General features: G+C 49.6%; 1 protein-coding gene across 9 annotated transcripts in view; it reads right to left on the bottom strand.

Moving 5' to 3' along the window:
- Nucleotides 1-17,494, bottom strand: part of SLC4A5 (solute carrier family 4 member 5) — an 802,545-nt gene that overhangs the window by 90,861 nt on the left and 694,190 nt on the right. For all 9 annotated transcript variants that reach the window (XM_069617635.1, XM_069617636.1, XM_069617640.1 and 6 more), the window contains one exon: nucleotides 9,178-9,356. In XM_069617635.1, the coding sequence (XP_069473736.1) occupies nucleotides 9,178-9,356 (179 nt within the window). The remainder of the gene's footprint in view (nucleotides 1-9,177; nucleotides 9,357-17,494) is intronic.

The raw sequence follows: 17,494 nt of genomic DNA, 5'->3' as shown, positions 1-17,494 counted from the left end.
CATTTAGCAAATTCCTGACTTGTGAAAGGTGGGCCATTATCCGATTTGATGACTTTTGGAATGCCATAAGCCGTGAGAATGGTATCTGTAAGGTCAAATGCCGTTGGTAGCTTCCAGGGTACCGCCTCCGCTTGCGCCAAACATGTCAGATGATCGCGCTGACATTGTTGCAGGAATATCCTCACTGGACATCTTGTGCTCACTCACCCTTTGCTCGGTGTCTCTCTGGGGGAGCAGCTGCTCCCTTCACTTGTTGCCTTGTGTCTTCATGGGCCTATTCACTGGCAATATAGTCAGTCTTACTTCACTGCCCAATGTTGAGCAGGCTCTCTCCCCCTTTTCATCAAGGCATACCCTTCATTGGTTGCCTGCTTCAGGTGTGACGAGTGCTCTGCGTGCCTCACACAGCCTCAGTCCGTGTCGTGTTGTGGGGTGCAGTGGCGATGCTCCTGCAGCATCCGCACTGGTCTGCTGTGAACCTCTGGGCCTCCCCCTTTATTGCTGCGTAGCGAGCACCATTTCCGTGTCGGGTCACTTGCATTTGGGCTTGCGCTCCACAGCCCAGCCCGTCGCAATGGGGGCTCCTCTGACACACGACCGGCGCACAGGGTTCTCTTTCGTCACCTATGTCAGGTTGCGGGGAGTATCATGGCGTATAGGATGAAATAACATAGGCCCTCACAAGCAGGACTTCATTCTCTTAACTTAATTCTCGGACTGAGGACTTCCCATCCTCGGACCTCACTTCCCCTCGTGGGGGAATGTGACCCAAACCCCACCTCACACATAACGAGGCTGATCAGTTACACCCAGGGCTTTAAGTGGGGTAAGAAATCGAGGGGGGGGGGGCTCATTTGGGGGCGTGGTTTATGGGAGGGGCGTGGCCTTAAAACGTATGCAAACCGTAAGGTATGCACACAAATATATAAATGTTATATATTTGTGTTTGCGTACCTTACTATGGTTTGTGTACTTTGCAAGCCATCTTTTATAAATATCTGTTTATGGCTTGCAAAGTACACAAACCATATTAAAGTACGCACACAAATATATAACATTTATATATACTTGTGTGCATACCCTACGGTTTACGTAGTTTTCAGGCCATCTTTTTAAACATTTCGGGGTTTATAAAAGATGGCTTGAAAATTCCGGCCATCTTTCATAAACCTTGAAATATTTAAAGGAATCCCCAGGTTCGCCGAGCGTTAAAGACGCCTCGGCGACCTGTGGAAACAAAGGGATAGTTACTGCCTCTGGTGACCCCTCGCGCGAGGGGTCACCAGAGACAGTTACCTTGACTGACGTAAGTGGCAGCCAGTCACAGCGTTGCTGTGGCTGGCTTCCACGTCTTTCAGCTTGAATGACTTCATGGCGGGTGCATCTCCCGTCGTGGCTGCGGCCGTGGTGGGAAAATGTGTCCTCCAATGTTGCGGTGGGACCGGGGGGCTCGGCAGGGCCCCGGCTCAGCCCCATTTTTTGGAGACTGCCGCGGCCCGGCCCCGGCAGGCCCCAGCCCACTTAAAGTACTGGTTACACCTCAAAACATGACACCATTGTTCACATTTTCTTGGCAGCACGATGCTGGTGTTGCGTGGCAGGTGGAGGGCCTACCCTGCAGGGCCCTGCACCAGGAGAATGCCTGTGCAGGGCAACATGTCCCCGTGCTCCTCTGCAGCTGCCGAGTCCCTGCAGGGCAACTCTGCATGTGTGGAGCCCCGAGGTCATTGAAGTGCCCATGTGATCATGGGCAGACAGGGTGTTCCCTGTCCCTGGATGTCAGCTGGGCGCTCCCAGCAAATCCTTGGGCTGGCCTGTGAGCCTGCGAGCCAGCCCGGAACTCTTCAGGCCAACGTGTGTGCTGGGTGCCCCCAGCAATGGTCGTACTGGCCTGCGTGACCGCAGGTCCAGTCACAACAAAAGCCAGCACCAGCAGAGGAGAAAGGGGAGCAAGGAGAGAGATCCAGGGCAGCGCGTGCCATTCCCAAAGGATAGGCACATTAAAATAAGACAGGCAGCTCAGGTCTATGGCAAATACAGGCAGCAATTACCCACGTTGGCAGATTACTGTTGCCTGGTTCCAGAAGCTGTTTTCAAATAAGGCTGGATTCTTTCCTTCCTGATTTTATGCCCTATTTGTTGAAGTTGTACTTGGCACAATTAGTCCTAGAAATGGGGTGGATTTCCTTGTATTCGGAGCATGAGAATAAATTGCTTTGTCTTCTCTAAGCCCATGCCTGAGCCGCCATACAGATCTGCACCTGCAGTGATCAGCCATTTGCAGCACTTACAGGCAGACTTCTGAGCTTAGAAGAGCTCTACTCAGCATTGCCTTTATTTGCTCTGCATTGAAGCATGACTATCATTAGATTACTGCAGGCGCAGCAGTGAAGGGGGTGGCTGGGGTCTGTGGCATATCCATTAAGAGCTGCAAGTAGTTAGTGATTATAAAAGGGAAGGGTGCATAAAGCAGCATGTGATTGGAAATAAGGACTACAAAGTGGTGTTTGTGCAATGGGTTTTATTATACTGTGTGTCTTTCAGTCTTGGCAGCAAAGTTGTAACGCCGTTTTTTTAGACTCACATTACTTTTCAAATTGGAAAAAGTAGGCTTCCATTCAGGATGGGGAAAAATTACAATCATAGCCACCCTGCTCTGTGATTGACAGCCTAGACTGTGCATGAATGGGAGAAACCTGCTTAAAAGGCGAGGTTCTTGGGACTACAGAGTCAACCACTGGAAGAAACATCAGAAGAAACTGAGAAGTGAAGCCCGGTGCAACCTCCTAGACCTTGAATTGTCCGCTGAAGCTCTACTGCTGTGCTGACCTCCTTTTTCACCTCGACAGAGAAGCTCTGGATGGAATTACTTCTGCTCTTGGGTTAGTGGGACCAACTAACCCAGAGACAAACTCCTCTTGTGCACCATCCCTGACTTGCTGTGCCTCTCCGTTGCTGCAGAATCCCCATGCCAGCGGTCGAGTGTCCATAGTCGAGTGCAACATCTGCTGCGGAACAAATCCAGCCAAAAACTCCAGGAGCCTCCTAAGGACCCTCCAGAAGCAAGACCTCCTGGTTCAGAGGCCCCTCACCAGAGTGCCGGACCGAGGGAGCAAGGAAAGTACACCCGGTGTCCATTGTTCTGCATCAGTGCTGCTTACTAAGCGCTGACACCGCGAAGTGCCGCTGACACAAAGAAAACCCGTAGCTGTCAACGACGATCCCGAGTACCGCCGAAGGAGCACTCCAGACGTCCTCCCTCTTGTCCCCACAACCGAGGCTCAGGAACCAGGGCCTGTTTGGCTGTAGCAAGACGGAATCCAGCTGGAGCCCTTTCTTCTATCAAAGGTACTTTTTCAGGCTTGGGGGTACTTACCTTATAACCTTAAGTTGTGCTGTCTCACTTGAGACTTGCACCCACTTATTTTGTGAGTTGATTTCAACTCCCTTTGCACAGGCTTAACAGCTTGTGTTCCTACAAGTGATTTTTCGGAACTTTCTAACTTTGTGCAAGATTTATTATCCAAGAGGTACATCAGATCCATAGCAACTGTCCGAATGACTTTGTCTGTCCTGGCTCCCTAAAGGCACCCTTCTAAGTCCATTGACTTTGATACTGTTTGTCCCTCACAGGTTGTAGGCTGTGTAATACTGTAACTGCTGGGAAAGGCTCATCTAGACTTCATTGGAGGGTTTTGTTGTCCTCACCTTGTCTGAGAAATTGTTCTAACCTTTTTTACTTCCCTTAACATTTCCTTTCTGCAACTCAGAGTCTACAAAAGTATATTGGTGAGATATATAAATGCAAATACTATCTGTGTGACTGAAGTCGCCTCAGGGTGTAGGAGAAGTGTATGAAGCATATCCAAAGATTATCCACCAGCTTTATATAATTCTGACAAGTAATGTCAAAGTGTATTCGTATTGTTACAATCTTTTGCCCTTTTTAAAGAATGCTTTTTAAAACTGATGTTAAATAAATAACTATTTATAACTGAAACCTTGAGCGCAAGTGTTACTTGTCTCCTTGTATTTACGGATTTCATTTGTACAGCTCTACAGCTCACATTTACCCCTCTTGAGATAGGCCTGGCTGCTCAGTCACACTACCAACCTGTGTAGCACAGACCTATATCAAAAGGTGGGTTACCTAATACCAACCAGATAAGTCTTGTGTAGTCTCACACAGTGTGACTGCACCATTTCTTACCTAACAATGTTGACATTATTTTAAAGTTTTTTGTGGGGACTGGCATGGGAAGCACGTTAAATAAGTATACCATTTGAGAGAGGTAGACCATTTTAAAGAGTGCGACTCTGCTCTTCAGTGAAAATGGGAGAGTCACCCAGCATTGCAAATCCCGTTCTACGTCATCCCACAGAACACCATAGGCCTCTATATTTAACCCTCCAATACGTCAGAACAGGAATTGTCTGAACTGATTGGATTGCAGAGAGATGTAGTTGTGGTGGGTGGGTCCCTATGGGGAGAACCTCTTTTGTCACACTTTATTTAATAACCCAGGATGTTCCTGTGGTCACTTGTAATCTTAAGGATATGTGCTGTATCTATTGTGAGATTAGAGAGTGTGAGATATTGGCTTATAATAAGAGTCGGCTCTCAGTGTCACCTATCGGGATGCCGCTAATAAGGGGATCACTTCTGATATGACAGGCCAGAGGGTCTGAGGCTATCATGAAGAATAAGGGAGATACGATATGCCCTTGTCTAGATCAAGGTAGGTCGAGAGAGCACTGCCAGTCGAGACATTCACAGTTGGGACTTCATGTATGGGTTGAGCTCAATCAATAAAAACATAAGCAAATTGAAGTTGTTTCAGGAATCGAATGAATGAGGATCACCCAACTCTACTGAAGGTCTTATCTGTATCCATAGAGACCACAGTGTACCTTCTCAAGGGAGGGGTCTCTGCCATGTCAATAATGTGTAGAAGTCAACGTACGTGATCCGGTGAAGATCTTTGTGCAATAAGTCCCACCGTGTCTGTGCGAATAATGTCCTGGTGTGTTTCTAGACCTGGCCGGACAGTATTTTAGTTCAGATTTTCAGGTTGTTGTTTAATAATGTGATTGGATGATAGATCCTGCAGTTCAGAGGGCGCTATCCCATTTAAGTGGTAAGAACAAGTGTCGCTTGACTCGTGGATGTCGAACAAATTACGTTGATCCAAACATTTGTTAAATAGTCTAGTTCGATGGAGCGCTAGGATCTGGTGAGTTGGGGTTTCCCTATATTGTTGTCCAAGCTTTTGAATGGAAGCTTCGAGGGGTGCACTCTCTCTCTTTTTCTAAAACTCAACCCTTTTGCTTTTATCACCACTCTAGTCATAGCTTTTTTGGCATCACATAGAATTTGTTGAGAAGTTTCACCACTGACCTTCAGAGTCATGATTTCAAATAAGTGCCTTTGAGCATTTTAACTTCTGCTCTTGATAGACACACATTAGGATTGTATTTCCACCTAGGAGGTGGTCTAGTGAGGCAAGCATTCTTAAGACTTCCTATGACCAGCGAATGATCCATGAGAGCTTCAGCCAATAGCATGGCCTCCAATGGGTCATTAGGCTGTAGGCCAGAAATGAAGATAGCATCAGTTCTTGAAAAGGAGAGCTGGCGAGGAGACTGGCATGTATCTTTGCAACTGTTAGGGAATAGGAGTCTTCAGGCATCAACCATGGAGCAGTCCTTGAGCATATTCTTAAACATGATCATGGCTGCAGATGTGAAATTTTTGGGAACCCCGAATCTATCCAGAGTAGATTCCAGTTTCTCATTCCAGTCCGCTCTGTGTATCATCCGGTGACCAGTATAGGATCAGAGTTGATCATATGTAGACTGCAAAAAGGAACACTTGTTTATATTTGGGCCATGTAAAGACATTATTGACGTTTCATGAATAGCCGGCTGCCCTGTCATTGCCACCCAGGAGCTCTCAGAGTTCATCAAAACTCTCTCATGCCGAAATGGAACCTGTTTACAGATCAGTATCACAATACCCTTCTTCTGCCCCTTTCCCGAGATGACAAATGGTTGCCCTCCCCAGCGTGTGGCTAGTTTTTCAGAGTCAGAGCCACTCAAGTAAGACTCCTGCAAAACTGCAATATCTTTGAAAAGATACATGATGATTTTGGATTTCTTAATAATAATAATTTGCATTTGAGCGCTGCTTATTATTACCCACAGTGTGGGGTGCTCATTTATCGACCTCGGAAGGATGAAAGGCTGAGTTTGGCCCTGCCGGGATTCGAACCTGCATCGCAGTCTCTGCACGGATGTCAAAGCGAGCACTCTACTCACTGTGCTATCTGTCCAGATGTTTATAGGGTTGTGTATCCCTTTAATAATACAGGACAGAACTTGAAATGGGGAGTTTTTAACCGGCTGCTTGCCTTGTAATTAATGGATTGTTGGAGGGAATGAAAAGGCTCTCATTTTTTTTGCGTGTCACCCCTAGTTGTAGCCGGCTTCGCAGTTGGTTTTGCTTTTCCAAAGATATCCGGAATTGTCTTAGTGGGTTCTGTTGTATTCTCCTCTGTGTCTCCTGAGTGGGACCAACTCCTCTCTCCTTCCTCCCACAGAACAGTACACACTCCTGTTAGCCTTGTTGCAGTACCATTTTTATTGCTTACGTGAGCTGTTGAGCTATTATACATTCCTATGCGAAAAGGACAAACATACTCACTCGTAGCACTTAAGGGGTTAGTGAGATCAGGGCGATTCTGCAGGACTCATGTATCTTACACTGCCATGACTCTTTCTTGACTTTAGAAAAATAGTGTCTCTTCTGGAGGACGCCAAGTGCCAAGTCACGCTAGAATTCAATTCTATACCTGTTTTAGAGAACTTCATTATTTTGTCTGTCCTTTGCATGACTTTTTCCTTGCTATACGAGCACAGACAATATGCCATGCGGGGTCTTCAGATGAGGTTGGAGTACCTATGGGCTCTATCAATCTCAGTGTGATCACTCATGTCCAGTTGGAGTGGTGTTGATAACGGTTTAAAGCTGTCTGACCTTCTGCTCCCTTTGGCCCTCCCAAGAGCTTCATATTATTCCAAAGCTCTCTGGACTCCAGATGGTCTGGGCGGTCCATCAGGGATGCTATCTGTTTCTAAAGATGTTTCGATATGCAGGATTCAGCTGCCTCAATTCTGGCATTGATGGCTCCATGGTCGTTTACACAGGTGTTGTAAACCAGATTTGATAAGGGAGAGATATTTAGCCATAGATTTCAACAGCACCCTATATCCCCCTTACTGTGATTCTTTGTCTTCTATTGTGGAATCTGTTGGTCCCTCAGACAGCTCCTCGTCCGAGGTTTGAGATCTGATCTTCCTCCTTTGTTGCTGTTTTGGTTTTTCAGATTGATGTTCCATGTAACCCGTCAAAAGATCTCAGTGGTAGCCAGCGCCAGAATGCTGCATATTCTGGGAGGGTGTTTCAGCAGGCGAGGATTAAGGAGGTGAGACACAATGCAAAGGAACAAAGGTACCCAACGGGTGCGGTGATGAATAACATCTGCAATGCATCTTTATTGGTTCAGTGTAAATGTGTGCCGGCACCAAAACACAGAGCAGGGTCTGTGCAGGACAGAGAGTGGGAGGCACTGGGCTTGGCAAGTCCTGTGAAGTGCGTAAAGAAATGGACTATGCTGTATATAGGTGTACTCTAGTTGCTAACTTATATCTCACAGGTGCCCACGTCGGGACTCATTAAGGAGCTGGGTACCACAATGCACCAAAGGTGCATTGGTGCAGTGAATTCTGAGATCTGGGAAGAGCTAGCATGCATGCACCCTCATCCATAGAGCACCCAGAGGTGCTATTGAGGAACATGCCTCATGGGTCTGCGGAAAGGAGGAAATGTCCACATTCTGGCAATGGAGACTATTCTTCAAAATTGTTCTTCTTGAACCGGGATCCTCCTCCATGAAAAAGCCAGGTACCCAGTGTTTCTCTCCGTCGTTGCTCTTCCACCTCTCCCTAGCGTACCTCCTTCTGTGCGCTCCGGCTGTGGCCACCAGCCTCTAGCCTCCAGTATGTACAGTTGCTATTGTGCCTGCTCTCTGTATCCTGGAGGAACCAGCAGCCTTGCTTTCCTGGCCTTAGTGGCGGTGCAAGTCAGGATGCAAATCTGGAAGCCACAACTCCAAGCCCAGGGATCAGTGGCGCAATAAACACAGGGCCACAGCAGTGGCCTTCTGGGCTTCTTAGCGCCTGGAAAGCGGCTGCGCGTGCTCTGAATTTATAGACTTTGGGGGAGATGTTTTATGCCCCACTGGGGCAAAATAAGCAGAAATCGCTGCCTGTTCAGCAGTGCACACAGAGCCACTAATAGTGGCATATACTGGGGGTCATTATGACCCTGTGGTCCAATAACAACGGTGCCGGTAGGCTTACCGGAACCGTTGTTATCGGACCGGCAGAGTACAAGTTTGCAGGCGGGAGGAAATGCACCTGCTCGTAGACTTTGACAGTTGCAACAGTCCCATTGAGTCCTAAGGGACTTGAATGGGGAGTTAATTTTTCCGGCGCCTGGCTTCCGGGACTGCCGGGGCTGTAATGCCCCTCTAATTCTCCAAAGCCAGGCTCTGGAAAAAAACACAACTCTGGCGGCAGCCGTGCCGTTTTTACCGGCACAGCTACCGCCGGGGTCGTAATGAGGCCCACCGATTCAATCCCTACCCAGTATCTTAATACTCACTAATTTCCTTTAAATGGGACTAGTTCCGTACTTATTCAAAATGGTGGAACGAGCACAGTCAACAGAGTGGAGAGAATGAAGACATTCCATGTACCGATGTTTTCAAGGACAAAGTTTACGCCAAATTTTAAGTTGGCGCAAGAGTGCACCGCTTCTGTTAGAAAATACATTAAATAAGAAATGGTAAGCAATTATGATGAGCTTTCGTAATAATCTAGTATTAGTTCTAATGAAATAAATGTCTCAAATGTTCTGGTGTTTGATTTATTTGATAAAACTGTTGTTAGAGCCAACGCATTAATGCCTGTACGAAAACGGGAACATTTAATCGAAATACAAATACGGGAAATGAAAACGTGAAGGGGTTAATGTGGAAATCGATTTACTGCTTATGGCAGAAGAAAATGCGGGATTGCAAAGCACGCTGTATCGTTTTACAGAACATTGCCTACCTGACTCCCAGGAACTGCGGCTGCTCCCCGGGGGCGCTGGTCTCAGTCTCCATCTTCAAGCTGTCAATGTGGGCGATGGAGATGACCGTCGCCGCCACGTACCAGGGCAGGCCCATGAACGAGCACACCGCCATGAGGACTCCCACCCAGAACAGGTCCAAGTGGTACCCGGAGGCTTTCTGGAAAGAGAAGCATTGAATGAAGACCCACAGAACACAAGCATAGCATCCTCCACGGCTGTGTGATCAGTCCAGCCGGTAACTGCCTTATTTATATCAGTATAGATCTCACTTAAGATACATTGCGGCATCCTCGCCATAACTTTAAAATAAACATTGCGTGATTAAGCAGTGTGCAAGTTAGAACTGTATTTTTACAAAATTCAATTTTATTTCCAAATCTTATATAGGGTGAAAGTGTCTGATAGTACTAACAGGTTTTTTAGAAATTCGCCAGTGGTGTTTTTTTGATATATTTTTTTTCTGGTAGTCCTGGGGTCTTATTTGCTCAAGTGAAGGCTACCTACCGTAAGAAGGCTACCGTAAACTTCAATAGGCGCAAAGGGCACCCCCCCTTCCCCCCCCCGCACTCACCACACTAGTGCAATAACTAAAGCAGCAGGACTTTCTGAAACAAGGCCGCCTACTTGGCCTGTGTGAGTCTGCACTGCGACACAAGCCATCTGAATCTGCTGCCACTCTGTGGCGGGCGTTCTCTGTGTCGCCCCAGCCCCTCAAGTGCGACACCCAAAGCTCCCACTTGTAAAACGAGAGCCCAGATTACATAAACTCGCTATTTTTGGGTTTGGGTTAAATTAGACTGGCTGCAAAACGTGCACCATATCCCATAATACGTTCGTTTCACTGCCCTTAGTTTGCGCACATTTATTTTTGCTGAGATTAGTTCATTTCCAGCACGCAAAAGCCTCCAACCCTCCCACCAGGGGGTCAGAGGTGGCCGGGCAGTTTACACGGTAGGCCTTCCATGGCCCAGGGCCTGTGGAAGCCTTTCCCTGCTTTTGAATGTATCTTTCGCTCCCCTTCTTTCAGTCTCGAAGAAAGAAACAAAGGAACAGAGGAAGAAGCGTAGAAGAATAGAAGGAAATAAAGGAGGGAGGGAGATGGAAACTAAGGTAGGTGGAAAGGGGAAACGAAGAAACAGTGATGCATAGAAGGGACAAGGGATGGAGATGGACAGAAAGAAATGCAGGCCCCAGCTGGTGACCTGCTATCAACAGATTTTCAACTAGCATTGGCAAAGCCAACAGTCTTGGCAGTTATTGCTGTTCTTTGCATTTGCATTCATCGGCACCAGGGTGAAAGGAGGAGAGTGCAAAGTGTCAAAGGAGGCTGCTATTAGGGGTGCATGTGTGCAAGAGAATGAGAAGTGGATTAGATCACGGTTGGAAGCCATTGATAGAGGGTGCCATTGATGTCGAGCAAGAGGAAATATGAGCGAGAAAGGGTGAACGTGACAGGGTAAGACATAAAACGAAAGTATCAGAGGAAGGATATTAGGTGGTTTGGAATAGAAAGGGTAGGGTGGAGTGGGGGGTAGGGTGCTGTGGCTAAAGTGTGGGGGCATAGGGTGCGTGGGTGGGGATAAAGAGCAAGGGGGTAGGGTTGAGTAGGGAGAGAGGGGGTAGAGTGGGTGGGAGTAGAGAGTGGGTAGGATGGGTGGGGGTACAGAGAACAGGATAGTGTGGGCAGGTGGGGGTAGTGAGAGTGGGGATGGGGGGTTGTTAAGGGCAGGGAGAGGGGGGCGTGGTTGGTGGGGGTAGAGCGAATGGGTAAGATATGTGGGTTGGGGTACAGAGAATGAATATAGGGTGGGCAGGTGGGGGAAGAGAGAGTGGGAGTACGGTCTGTGCGGCAGAGACAGTGGTAATAGGGTAGGGGTATAGACAGTGGGAGTAGGATGGGTAGGTGTAGAGAGAGTGGGAGTAGGGTCAGTAGGTGAGGGTAGAACAAGTGGTAGCAGGGTGGTTGGGGTAGAGAGAATGAGAGACAGGTGGTTGTGGGTTGAGAGGGTGGGGTGGGTGATGATAGAGAAGGTGAGGGTGGGGTGGGATGGGTTGGGGTGTAGAGAAGGTGAGGGTGGGGTGGGATGGGTTGGGGCATAGAGATTGAGGTTAGGGTGAGTGGATAGGGTATAGGGATTGGGGTAGGGTGAGTGGGGCTAGAGGGATTGGTGCTAGGTTGGGTGGACATAGAGGGATTGGAGGTAGGATGGGTGGGTGGGATAGAGGGATTGGGGTACGGTGGGTGGGAGTAGAGAGAGTGTAAGTAGGGTGGGAGGTGTAGAGAGAGGGTGAGTATGGTGTGTGGGTGAGGTAGAGAGAGTGGGAGTAGGGTGGGTGGATGGGGTAGAGGGATTGGGGTACGGTGGGTGAGAGTAGAGATAGTGTGAGTAGGGTGGGTGGATGGGGTAGAGAGAGTGTGTATAGGGTGGGTGGGTGTTGTAGGGTGGGTGGGTGGGCTAGAGAGAGTGTGAGTAGGGTGGGTGGGTGGGGTAGAGAGAGGGGGAGTCGGGTGGGTGGATGGAGTAGAGGGATTGGGGTACGGTGGGTGGGAGTAGAGATAGTGTGAGTAGGGTGGGTGGATGGGGTAGAGAGAGTGTGTATAGGGTGGGTGGGTGTTGTAGAGAGAGTGTGAGTAGGGTGGGTGGGTGGTGTAGAGAGAGGGTGAGTAGGGTGTGTGGGTGGGGTAGAGAGAGAGGGAGTAGGGTGGGTGGATGGGGTAGAGGGATTATGGTACGGTGGGTGGGAGTTGAGATAGTGTGAGTAGGGTGGGTCGATGGGGTAGAGAGAGTGTGTATAGGGTGGGTGGGTGTTGTAGAGAGAGTGTAAGTAGGGTGGGTGGGTGGTCTAGAGATAGTGTGAGTTGTAGAGAGATGGTGAGTAGGGTGTGTGGGTGGGGTAGAGAGAGGGGGAGTAGAGTGGGTGTGTGGGGTAGAGAGAGGGTGAGTAGGGTGTGTGGGTGGGGTAGAGAGAGGGGGAGTAGGGTGGGTGTGTGGGGTAGAGAGAGGGGGAGTAGGGTGGGTGTGTGGGGTAGAGAGAGTGGGAGTAGGGTGGGTGGGGGTAGAGAGAGTGGAAGTAGGATGGGTGTGTGGGGTAGAGAGAGTGGGAGTAGGGTGGGTGGGGGTAGAGAGAGTGGAAGTAGGATGGGTGGGGGTAGAGAGAGTGGGAGGAGGGTGAGTGGGGGTAGGGAGAGTGGGAGGTGGGTGAGTGTGGGTAGAGGGAGTCGGGTGGGATGGGTTGGGGTAGAGAGAGTGGGAGTAGGGCGACTGGGGGTAGAGAGAGTGTGGGTAGGGTGGGTGGATGGGGTCGAGAGATTGGGAGTAGGGTGGGTGGGTGGGGGTAGACAGTGTGTGGGGTAGTGTGGGTGGGTGGGGTTAGAGAGCATGGGAGTTGGGTGGGAAGGTGGGTGGGGTAGACAGAGTAAAAGGGGGTGATGGGTGGTGGAAGTTGGTTGGGGTAGAAAACATGAAGAACAAAGCAGCCCCAGGAGGACTTGTCAAAAGTACCCCATAATAGCCCAAACAAAACCCAACCAGACCTTGTAATGAGATTGAGGTGGGTGGGGGTAGAGAGAGTGGGAGAAGAGGTGAGAGAGACAGGCAGGGCTCGATTGTTTGATTTGTTATTCATTATGCGCCTATACACAAGTATTTCAAGGCGCAACAAGGCAAGGGATGGGGAAACAAAGGGAGGACCAGACAAACAAACTTACTAAGCCTAGTGTCTTCTAGATCATGCAAGTGCACAACATGAAGTGCAGGGGAGAGGGTACAGGGAGAAGTGCACCCAGAGCAGCAGGGCCCTGAGTTAAGTGCAAGTAAGGCTGGGACTACAAGGGGCACTCCCAATCCGGTAGTGCAAGGTAAAATAGGTGGCAGTGCAAGGTGGGCCAGTCGGCAAGTGTGGGGAGAATGGTCAGGGGGGCCTGGTTTCCTGTAAAACTCAGAGGACACCGGGCAGCCAGTCAGCAGATGGAGCGGGAGCAAGAGAAGGGTAGCAGGGGAGAGGGCGCGAGAAAGAAGAGGAGAAAAGGAAGGTCTTGAGGAGCTTCCGAAACTTAAGGAGATCCGGCTCAAGGCCGATACGGACAGGGAGGCCATTCCAGAGGGAGGCACCTGCAGAGGAGAAAGATCTACCCCCCATTCTCTGCTTGGAGAAGCGACTCTCCTGTAGAGAATTGGAAGTAGACAAGCAGAGGGCTCTAGGAGGAAGGTACGTAGGAAGAGAGAGTTGAAGGTAGTGTGGGCCAAAGCCCCAGAAAGCCTTGTGGACGATGCAGAGGGTCTTAAACTTGATCCTTACAGCCACCGGGAGCCAGTGGAGGGATTTCAGGGCTGAAGAGATGCATTCACTGGGCTTGAGGCCAAGGATAAGTCTTGCAGTCCTGTTCTGAATGAGTTGAAGAGGGCGAAGAGTAGAGGTAGGCAGGTTGAGAAAGAGGCTGTTGCAGTAGTCCAGCCTAGAGAGAACCAGGGCCCTGGAGACAGTGAGCTTCTGGGGAAGGTGAGAAAAAGGAGGATACTGCTGAGGAGGTGCAGCTGGAAGTTGGCCTTCTTGTCAAGGTCCGTGATGTGTGGAGAGAAGGAGGGAGTTGAGTCGAAGATGACCCCAAGGTTTTTTGCCTCACAAGAGGGTGAGGTCAGAGTGCCCAAGGAGGGCGGCCAAAGTGAGAGAGGAAAAGCAGGAGCAGGGACACAATGAGAAGGATCTAGTCTTACTGGCATTAAGACAGAGATCGTTAGAGGTGCACCATGCCTGAATAGCGCATAGACAGTCAGAGATGAGTGAGGAGGTAGAGGAGGAGGCTGAGGGAAGCCTGAAGGAGAGCTGCGCGTCATCTGCATAACAATGAAAGTTAGAGAAGAAGGTAGAGATCAGGAGGGCCAAAGGGGCCAGATAGACATTGAAGGGGGAGAAAATAGAGACCAGGGGAACACCAGATGTGGATAGATAGGACCCAAGCTGAACCTGGGAAGGTTCGTTCCAGGAGGAAAGAGGTCAGCCACACCAGAGCCTGATCTGTGATGTCCAGGGTCGTGCCGAGACGAGTAATCAGGATGTTGTGATTGACCATGTCAAATGCAGAGGAAAAGTCGAGGAGAATGAAGACAGAAGGAGTGCTAGAGTCAAAATTAGAGAACCGATCTTCACAGGTGTTCAGGAGTGCAGTTTCCGTGCCTCTGGCTGCTCTGAAGCCAGACTAATGGTCATAGAGACAACTAACAGATTCCGTGTGGAGGGTTAGCTGGGAGATAGCCAACTTCCAGATCCAGTGGCGAAGGAGTGATTACAGAAATTATCCAAGGCTGGAGTGAGAGAACCAATGTTGTCCTTAATTGTTCTGGAAGAGTAGGTGCTCACCTGTCTGGATGAGACTTTCATAGACCGGACTTGTCTAGAAACAGGTGTTACAGGAGAGAGGGAGGAGAGAAGGAGAAGAGGGGGTTGCGGCCAAGTAGGGCCTGAGAAAGGTAGAAGAGAGAGAAGAGGAGGAGAGTGCATACAGCATGTCCTGGGTTTTAGTGGTGAAATGAGAAGCCAGAGCCGTCAGAGGGCCTGGGAAGGAGTAGAAGAGGTAGATACTGCAGTATAATTGGCCAGCTCCTTGTAGATTTTAAACAATTTGGCTGTGTTGTTAGAGGCTGCAGAGATGCAGGCTTGAATATGGACCCTCTTCTTGGAGAAGATGGAGAGTCTGTATTGCCTTTGGAGCAGGCGGTAGGTCAGTTTGGAGAGGGTGCACTCGAAGCTCCCCACTTATGTTCAGCTATTCTGTACTTGCATTTCAGAGCAGCAAGATCAGAATCATACCAAGAGTTGCACTTGGTGGCAGACTTAAGGTGGACCCTCATGACAGGGGCAGGGATATCCAGAGTGTTAGAGAGGGAAAGGTGAAGGTTGAAAAGGGCTGTGTCAGGATGGGAGTCAGCCGCAGGAGTAGGTGGGGGAGAGAAAGTGGAGGCAAAGGCAGCCACTGACATTCGCTTCATAGGTCGAATGACTGCGGAGAAGGTAGCATTGCTGGGTGGGCCCTTGTCAAGGGGGCAGGAAGCTTCAAGTGAGAAGAAAGCAGAAAGTGGTCCGTCCAGGAGCGAGGAGTAGTGAGAGGATTAGAGAGGGGGATATCTGAAGAGATGAGAACATCCAAGGTGTGTCCGGCAGAGTGAGTCGGACTTGAGGGTACAATGGAGAGGGAAAGACAGTTGCATAGGTTGCAGAAAAGCCCACGGTAGTCTGGGGAGTCCAGGTGGATGTTGAGATCCCCAAGGAGGAGAAGTTGGGAGGTAGAGGAAAGGAGAGAGTAAGTGAAATCAGCCCATTCAGAGAGGTAGAAGGTGACCTGGCCAGGTGGCCTGTAGATGGTGGCCAAGGTAAGAGAGAGGGGCCAGGAGAGATATTGAGCCTGTAGATTAGGCATTCAAAGGAGGAATAGGACTGAGTGGGGATGATGGAAGCAGGGATCCACTCAGGAAAGATCAGGGCAACTCCGCCTGCGGGCCTATTGGGCCTGGGCTCAGAGAGGATCTTGTAGCACTCAGGGAGGAGTGTGCCAAAATTTGTGACAGAGCTGGCCTTGAAACAAGTCTCAGTAAAAGCGAGAACATCCAAGAGTTCAAGGAGGTGGCACATGTCACAGGAGTGTTTGACAGCAGAGCAAGAGTTGAGAGTAGCCACATGAAGCAGGTTGCCACTTTTGAATGACTTCCGGGGAGGGGTACAGGAAAGAGGAGAACCCATCGGAAGTGGCAGAGGAGCCATAGAGATGGAAGTAAGAGGCGGCAGAGGAGCCAGAGAGGTGGAGAAGGGAGGTGGAAAGGGAGCCAGGGGAGAGGGAGTGGGAGCTGGCAAGGAAGCCAGAGAGGTAAAGGATCGAGGTGGCTTGGATGCTAGAGAGGTAGTAGCTGGCATAGGAGCCAGAGCAGTAGAGGAGGCGGGTGGCAGAGGAGCCAGTGAAGTGGCAGAACGAGTAGCAGGATCGGGAAGTAAGTTGATAAGGCAAGGGAGGCACATATCAAATAGTAGTAGTTTGGCCTGAGGGCCCTTGACTATGGCAGTGTTGTTCAAATAGACATTAAGGATGACTCTGGAGGACTGAAAGGAGGCCAAGAGAAGCTCCCACCCGGTGCCACCATGAATGGGAGAAGAGGAGGAAGGAGAGAGAAGTGCAACCATATGAAGGGTCCATTGGTCGGGAGAAGGAACAACAAAGAGTCTGTTGGTGAGAGTCTGTCTAGAGGAAGCACTGACATAGGTGTCAGTGATGGGAAGGCCTGGATTCGAGGCCAAGGTGTCCTTCTTGAGCTTCTTCATTCCAGTCTTAGTGAGAAGAGTAGGATAGGAGATAGAAAAGCAGAGAAGATGGGGGACATTGAGAGCACCATAGAGGGTGTAAAAGAGGAATAAGAAAAGGCATGCGAGAGGAGGAGAAGAGAGGAAAACACTGCACAGAGCTACGACACACAGGGCACACAAGGATGGGATTGGGAAATGGGGGTGATCAAACAGGGAACAACTGGCAATAACAGAGCACAGATGGAGACAGGTACACAAGGGCAGCACGGGCAGTGAGTGGAATAGCAGTGGGAGCCGGCCAGGCTCAGCTCAACCTAAGAGGAAAAGGCCTGGAGGGAAATGGTATTGATCACAGAGAAGCGGGAGCCTAGAGAAGAGGAGAAAGGCCTAGTGGATAGAGCGAGCCATGTGCAACAGTAGTGATCAGAGAGAAGCGGGAGCCTAGAGAAGAGGAGAAAAGCCTAGTAGACACAGCAAGCCATGTGCAAGCACACCCAGGACCACTCGTCTAAAGGAGAAATGCAAAGAACAATGATAGAGGCCAATACATTCAGCTAGCAGGAACACATGCAGAAAAATGCAGGTGAATGCAGAGAAACAGTGAAGGAGGCCAAAAGATTCACCTAGAAGAGAGATAAAGTGGAAGATGCAAGAGAAATGCAGAAAAACGTTTTCAGAGACACAGAAAAAAGTACGCCTACCTGCGAGAGGGACAGCCTAATGGTGGCATAGAGACAGTGCAGGGTGAGAATCGCATTGCTACCCAGGAGAGCGACAGCCTAATGGTTGCCTAGAGACAGTGCAGGGTGAGAATTGCATTGCTACTCGTGAGAGGGACAGCCTAATGGGTGCCTAGAGACAGTGCAGGGTGAGAATCGCATTGCTACGCGGGAGAGGGACAGCCTAATGGTTGCCTAGAGACAGTGCAGGGTGAGAATCGCATTGCTACCCGGGAGAGGGACAGCCTAACGGTTGCCTAGAGACATTGCAGGGTGAGAATCGCAT

This window comes from Ambystoma mexicanum, chromosome 10 (assembly GCF_040938575.1).
Source record: "Ambystoma mexicanum isolate Mex_15411 chromosome 10, UKY_AmexF1_1, whole genome shotgun sequence".
In the NCBI taxonomy this organism is placed as follows: domain Eukaryota; kingdom Metazoa; phylum Chordata; class Amphibia; order Caudata; family Ambystomatidae; genus Ambystoma; species Ambystoma mexicanum.
This window is presented reverse-complemented; position numbering and strand designations above follow the sequence as displayed.